We start from the raw sequence: 7619 nt of genomic DNA, 5'->3' as shown, positions 1-7619 counted from the left end.
AGAGAACCCAACGGAATTGGAGTTACAGGCAGTTGCCAGGCACCATGTGGGTGCAGGGACCCAAACAGAGAACCCTTACAGTGACAGCTCATTTTCCTTACACTGAGCAAGTTCTAGTCCCCTCAAATGTAAACATATTAAAGCCAAAACGTACAACAGAATAGCAATGAAGTGAAAAAAATCAATCACATGAGGAACACAAACTGCATAGAATTCTGGAACAGGTCTGAGACCGTCCAACATGTCTTTGTTAGCATTGACTGAGATGGCCTTGCTTGTGCCAAACTAGCCATGGTCTAGTCCCAATATCTACTTTGCCTAAAGCATCTTTAGTCTTTAAAGAGGCACATGCTCTTTGTGATTCTAAGTTCAGTTCTTGACAGTGGAAATAATATTACTGTGTATAAGATAAAGTTTTAAACATCAAAGGAGGTGTCAAACTAAAAGCAGAGCAGAGAATCATAAATTGTCATTGCTGTTTTCCACATATACATTAATTATATTTAACTCACAAAAGTTATATTTTCTATTATACACTTATAGCTAAAAATTTTAAAAGCTGAATATTTTCATGTGAGAATACTGGATGTGACTACACTCTACCTTTAATACTTGTCCTTTTTTTCAATCCTCCCAGATTTGACAAGGTAGTTGCACTGGCATCAATTACCCTGAAATGTTCCTGCACTCTCAGTAAGCACAATTCCAGGTATGTAGAACTTTAAAAAGCTTCTAGGGTTGTTGGGTTTCATTGGTATCATATTAAATATTGAGCATCTTAACCTATATCTCAGTTGGCCCCCGCACTCCAGAGATGTGTACCCCACCCCTCATCAGAGGCAAGGATGAAGCAATGCTGCAGGCATAGGCATAGGGATTTGATTCTGCCCCACCTGAGGTGGGTGGCCACAGTGATCCAGAATGACCAGCTCAGTTAACAACCGGGCCCAAACCTGGGCAATGAATTCATGCACACTACTCTCTACCTCATTTAGGACATGCTGTAGCTTTTGAAGAGACTGCTCCTATGAAACAATACTCTCAAAATCTCTAACACTCAGGGCAGTGATGCAGTTTTCCAGAGGAGTTCCAGTGAGAATCCAGGGTGTACAAGAAAGCAGAGGCTTTGAACCAGACCAGTGACTCATTATAATGAACATTTGCTAGTAAAGATAGAAGGAAGAAAGGATATAATATAAGACACATTGAGCCCCCAATGCCTCCAGGATGAAAGAAGAGGTGTTTGAGAGGTGGAAAAGAAAGAGAAGTTAAAAGGGTTTTTTAATTTGTTTGTTTTTGTTTTTGTTTGTCTGCTTGCTTGCTTCCTTGTCTGTTTTGTGTTCTTTTGTTGGAGAGCTCTGCAGGGATGAGGCATGAAACTGAAGGGATGAGAAGTTGAACAGAATTGGGGTGAACAATGTGAAACTCAGCAAGAATCAATAAAGAAGTTAAAATTAAAAATTATATTTCCTATGTGTGTGATCATCATCAGAAGAAGCAAAAACATCAACAAAGAACATGTTTGTGATACTGTTCTGGTGAACTATTCAGTGATCTTGTCTCTCAGTGAGCATCAGTGTTGACAGAAATTAGAAATTGTTTGTTGCAATATCAGTCCCAAACTGTGATTCCACGAGTTTCATGTGCAGACACCAGCTGCCATTCCTCCAACAACCTTAAACCAAACTCAATATATTTTTTGTTTGAGTATTGTACATTTTCAAATAAGGAAACAAAACTCATGCCCATACATCTCATGGGAATGTCACAAGGGAAATATCACTTGGAACCCAACAGATGAAGCACAAAACAATACTGTAAGATTTTAAGGACCTACTGATATGCAGAATTCTTTCCTGTGTCTGTCTCTATTGATTCATTGATGAAGAACTATAACTGGGCTAATGTGGGTGGTCTGCAGGTTGAAGTATCCAAGGCTATTAGTGAATTATAAACACCACTTTTCTTTGATGATACAAAGAAATTTATTTTGGTTCTCATTCTTTGGACTGGCTTTGTTGCCATGTAGGTTGTTTTGTTGTATTTGTTTTCCATAAGCAGATGTGACCAGTTTTCCTGAGTGTCTATATTGACATTCACAGCCATAACTAGTTCGTGAGGTCCTTGGTTTACTTAGAATTATATCTAACTTTGGTTTTGTCAACTATATTTTTCTTTACCACCTGTCATTTTAATTATCTTTTGTATTTTGGTTACTAATTTTTAATTAGATTAAAATAACAGGTTTCTTTCAGGCTTTTTTCTAATTAGTATTTTGATAGAAACAAACCCACTTTTTCCCCATCTATCCACCCAAATACAGTATATATGGTCCAGACATTTTTCTTCTATGCTCTTATCCTGTGTATATTCTCATCTTTACTGGCCTCTCATAGAGGATCTTTTAATGCTCTTATGCACCTCATAACACTTTTTGTTGCCTCACACACAGTAACTCCCACATAATCACATATTTTAAAAATTATACACTAAGAAACAACGTTGAGACACAATGTACACTACTTATCTTCTCAGACTGTATTATACCACTTACTAGAATACTTTTAATTTTCTGATACATCCATTGTCTTGGGAGTTTTCCTGACCCAATGCATTGATAAAGGGAAACTGCTACTATCTGGTAGTCCCTAAGGTCTCAGCTCCTCTATGCACTTTGTTTTAACTTCTTCAGTTTTCACGATTCACTAGCAATTCTTTCCCAGTTCCTGATTGTACTGCTGAATATCCAGCTGTCTTTGTTTAGCAAATTAGTGAGTGGAGCAATGTCTCCCTTCCTGAGGCTTCTTGGTTCAGCCTGATACTGATGCACAGCTGCTTCTGTCTATTTCTTCAAGGGGATCTCACCCTACTAAAGAGGGCTACAGATACAGTCTCCTACAGGAAGAGTATTGCATCCTCAGAGTCTCCTCCCACTGCACTGATGAGATGTTTAACAGACTTCATTCTTCACTACCATTTTCACTCTAGACTTCTGTCTGGTGCCTGATTATCCCAGACATAGTTTAAATAGAGACAATAAACATTTCCCAATTGGTTATCATTCTTCACATAGTGATCATATCCTTGTTATTCCTGCTGACTTATTTTGTCTATTTTTGTTCTGTTGATCATTTTGTGGGATTTCATCCCATTGGATGGTACCAATGCTCTAACAACCACAACCTGAGATTGTACATGTGTTTGTCTATTAGGTGTGACTTTTCATAAGAGCTAGCTCTTAACTTAGTAAGATAAAAGCTTTCACTTTACCCATCATGAGAATACATTTTATGCTCTTAACAAAATTGTTGTGTATAACTGTAGATATATTCTGAATGATATTATAAATTTTTCATTAATCATTAATTTTAGATAAGGTATTCTTTTATAGTTGATGTTTTTGAGTTTGGTAATGGTTATTAAAATTGTCTTCATTTATACTAAGTCTAGAAATTATCAGTATATTTTTATTGTGTTATGTTTTCATTGATTGTATTGCCTCTCAGTTTCTATTGCTTCTCACAGGTCATAAATCCTTACTCATAATGCTGCCTACTCTGTGACTACGAAGGCACATCTTCCATACATATGTGTGTGCTGAGGCCTTTAGACATCTTAGATTAGTACGCATCATAAGTAATAATTTTCCCGGGCATTAACTTTGAGAAATTCTAGTTATGTAGTCTAGGCTGAGATGTAACTCCTGAGCTCTAAGAAGCATTCTAATTTTGTCCCTCTGTATCTCTTTGGAGTACTAATATTTTCATTCATTTTAACCAGTGAAATGGCTTTGGCCATTATCTAAAGAAAATTATACCCAATCACAGAATGGACTTCTGGAATATGACCTTCAAAATCATTTTCTTATCACAAACTACAGTTGGAATTCTGGGAAATTTCTCTCTCCTTTACTACTTTCAAGTTCATTATGGAGAAAGCAAATTAAAGCCAACAAATTTGATACACATGCACTTAATGGCAGCCAACACTTTGATCATTCTTTCTACAGGAGTGCCTACCACAATCGCAGCTTTTGGGTTGAAGCACTTTTTAAGCAATTCTGCATGCAGATTAATTCTGTACATTCAAAGAGTTGGCCGGAGTGTGTCCATTGGCACCACCTGCCTCTTAAGTGTCTTCCAAGTCATCACCATCAGTCACAAGGAATGCTGCTGTAAGGATCTAAAAGTCAAAGCTTCAAAGCACATTTGCTGCTCCATTGCCCTCCTCTGGGTTTTGTACATGTTGATAAATGTCATTTTCTTGTTGTACCCACTTACTGAAAGTAAAAATCTGACAAGAAAACAAGATTTTGAATACTGTTTCATTGCAGGGAGGAATGAAATCAATGATTCACTCTATTCAGCACTTGTGGTGTGCCCTGAAATCTTCTTTTCTTTGCTCATGGCCTGGTCCAGTGGCTCCATGGTTGTCATTCTGTATAGACACAAACAGAGGGTTCAAAATATCCGTAGCACTCGTGGTTCAGGTAGAATCTGCTTTGAGTCCAAAGCCACCCAGAGCATCCTGGCCCTGGTGTCTATCTTCCTGTCTTTTTGTACTCTCTCCTCCATCTTACAAGGCTGTGTTGCTCTTTTGTACAATCACAGTTGGTGGCTGGTGAACATCAACTGCCTCATTTCTCTGGGTTTTCCCTGTTTTGCACCATTTGTTCTTATAAATTCTTACTCTGTGGTTCCTAGACTCAGACTCAGTTTGGTTTGGATAAGGAATAAAGTCTCTAATTCTTATTTTAAGTATGTAAATGATACGTTTTTGTTTTTTTTTGTATCCAGGTGCTTACTTTACCATCTCCCTCAGAATGTCAGTAGAGAAAGTGAAAGAGTTGGTGTCTTGTCCTTTAACAATTAACCAAAATGATAAATTGGGAGTTTTGAAGGCTGGTTTAATTTGAAGCCTATATGAGCTTATCCCATTGTAAGTGGACTAGCTCACTTTTCAACTTACCCTGCTAGGCATCCCTTTGTCCTGCTGATGTACATCAGAGCTAGCAAAATGCTCTTAATAGAGGTGGCTTTCTTCCCACTTTCATTTTCTAGGGCACCCTGAGTGCTTAGAGTTTTCACAGCTTATTGGTCCTACAGTCTAATGGCAAAGAAAAATGACACCATGGCTGGTCCATTCACAACAGCCCTAGCCTGCACCAGTACCACGAGCGTTCTTCAACCACAACTTCTCAAGTATCCTGCTTTTAGCTGCACTAGAGAAAATCAGGTTGGTTTGCAAAGCTTGTAGCAATAGTCCTCAACAAGGTCTCAGAAAGAGCATCTTACATTACCACTTAGTGAAAAATATAATCAATGGAAATGAATGATGTTTTTAATGTTATCTTGAATTTTATATGTGAACATGTTTTAGAAATTTTTCATCTATGTTCATCAGGGAGATTAGTCTGTAAATCTCCGTTATTAATATCTAGTTTGAAATCACTGCAATGCTAAATTAATCAATATTTTGGAAGCCAATTCATAGTAAATTATGGAAATCAGTTTGGAGGCTCCTAAGAAAACTAAAAAAGAACTAATATGTGACACAGCTATTCCTCTCTTGGGCCTATACCCAGAGAACCCCATATACTTCCACAGAGATATATCCAAATCCATTTTTATTGCTGCTCTATTTACTATAACAAGGAAATGGAGCCCAGCTATATATCCATAAACAGATAAATCTATATCAGATTTGCTTTTATACACAAAATGGACTATTATTCAACTACAGCGATAGAAGAAATCACAAAAAGTGTAGTAAAGTTGATGTACTTACAATGAATAGTATTAAACTGGGTAACACCAACTCAGAAAAAAAAATCAAATCCTCTCACTTGTATGAAGATCTTATGCTATACGGTTCAAATGTTTTTATGTAGGTAGATATCTTTAACTTTATTATGACACTTAGAAAGGAGACTCAAAATGGTAATGTCAGGCAAAACAGCAGTAATTTAGTTATGTGAGAGTATATCAAGTTAGTTATTCTTCTGTCTTCAACTCTACCAATTTCTTATTCTGCAGTTGATAAGGGCATAAAAACATACTTGTTAGTGACATTGTAATACCCTAAGCAAAGATCAATTGCTACAGCATAGTTCTTTTAACTGTATAGAACTAAATTGAAATATAATGAAATTGAGTCTGGACAAGTTTTCATTTGTGTGGTTATTCATTGGAGGGCTTTAATGCTTTTATTCATGAATTCATCACAATACAGTGATTTTAGTTTAAAATAAAATGGTATCACAACTTATCCAAAGTTATAGGGATGGCTTAGTTATAGTCATCAGTAAATGCAGTTCACCACACAGATGGACTAAAGATAGAAATCACAAGAATGACATATTTGATGCCACAAAATATTCTTTTTTTATTTTATTGAAAATAGTTTCCTTTCTTATACAATGTATCGTGATTAGAACTTCTCCTCCCTCTACTTCTCCCAGTTCCTTCCACCTCCCCTCCTAATCATATCCACTTCCTTTCTGTCATTAGAAATACAGGCTTCTGATATATAACATTAACATGATAAGAAAAATATGAGATAAAATAAATCTGATCAAGGTTGGACAAAACAAACCTGCTCATTCATATACTCAGGAGGCCCATATAAATACTAAATGGAAAGCTATAATATATAGGCAAAGGACTAGATGACAATGTGTGCAGTCCCTGTGCTTGTGACTTCAGTCTCCATGATTCCATGGGATCTCTCCTCAGTTGATTCAGAGGGCCTTGTTTTCCTGGTATTTTCCATCCTCTCTGGCTCCTTCACTCTTTCTGCCTCCTCTCCCATGGTGTTGTCTTTTCTCTGCAGGGTTGGATTTGACGGAAACATCCACTTAGCCAGCCCTAATGTCAGAAATACTTTTAATTAACTCCAGCATTCTTTTTCCATAAATGCCATGGAGTGTCAAGAGATACAGGGATAATACCTAAACATAATAAAGGTTGCATATAATAAACCTACAGCCAAGAGTAAGGAACCAATAATATTATACACGGGAGTTTCATGCTTACTAACCACCTCGAGTTATGTTTAACTTGCAAAAAGTTCCACAATTTTTTAAAAAGTGCCATAGTTGGGTTACATTCCATAAAACCCAAGTCTTTGGAAAGCATTTTCTTTTTTCTTTTCTTTTCTTTGGTTTTTTGAGGCAGGGTTTCTCTGTGTAGTTTTGGTTCCTACCCTGGATCTCGCTCTGTAGACCAGAATGTCACAAACTCACAGAGATCTGCCTGGCTCTGCCTCCTGAGTGCTGGATAAAGGGTGTGTGCTGTCACCACCTGGCTGGAAAGCATTTTATATTGAGCCATATCAATAAAAGGAATAAGTTTGGTGAACAATAACGATATGGGGAGGGAAGGTAAATGAGCACAAAAAAAAATGAAGAGAACTAAGGAATATAGGACAATTGTTTGTCTGAGCTGTATAATAGTGCTCCAAAAATGACAAAGACTCTAGATTATATCACTAACAAAAAACTACCTTTTACTATCTTTCAAATTTTTATACTTTACAGCCCTTTAGTGAGTTTCTTTTCTGCAATTCTTAACAATGAAAACTATAACTATAACTGTAAGTATCTAATCTTCAACTTCCTC

General features: G+C 36.8%; 1 protein-coding gene across 1 annotated transcript; it reads left to right on the top strand.

The window, feature by feature from the left end:
* The first annotated feature begins 3819 nt into the window (after nt 1-3819).
* Nucleotides 3820-4872, top strand: LOC114684477 (vomeronasal type-1 receptor 4-like). Its single transcript, XM_028859074.1, has one exon. It carries the CDS (start codon nt 3829-3831, stop codon nt 4870-4872), a length of 1044 nt encoding a protein of 347 aa, XP_028714907.1. The 5' UTR covers nt 3820-3828.
* Nucleotides 4873-7619: the final 2747 nt, after the last annotated feature.

The sequence above is a fragment of the Peromyscus leucopus genome, chromosome 1 (assembly GCF_004664715.2).
Source record: "Peromyscus leucopus breed LL Stock chromosome 1, UCI_PerLeu_2.1, whole genome shotgun sequence".
Lineage (NCBI taxonomy): Eukaryota > Metazoa > Chordata > Mammalia > Rodentia > Cricetidae > Peromyscus > Peromyscus leucopus.
The sequence above is the reverse complement of the archived record's forward strand: the minus strand, read 5'-3'. Positions and strand labels throughout refer to the sequence as shown.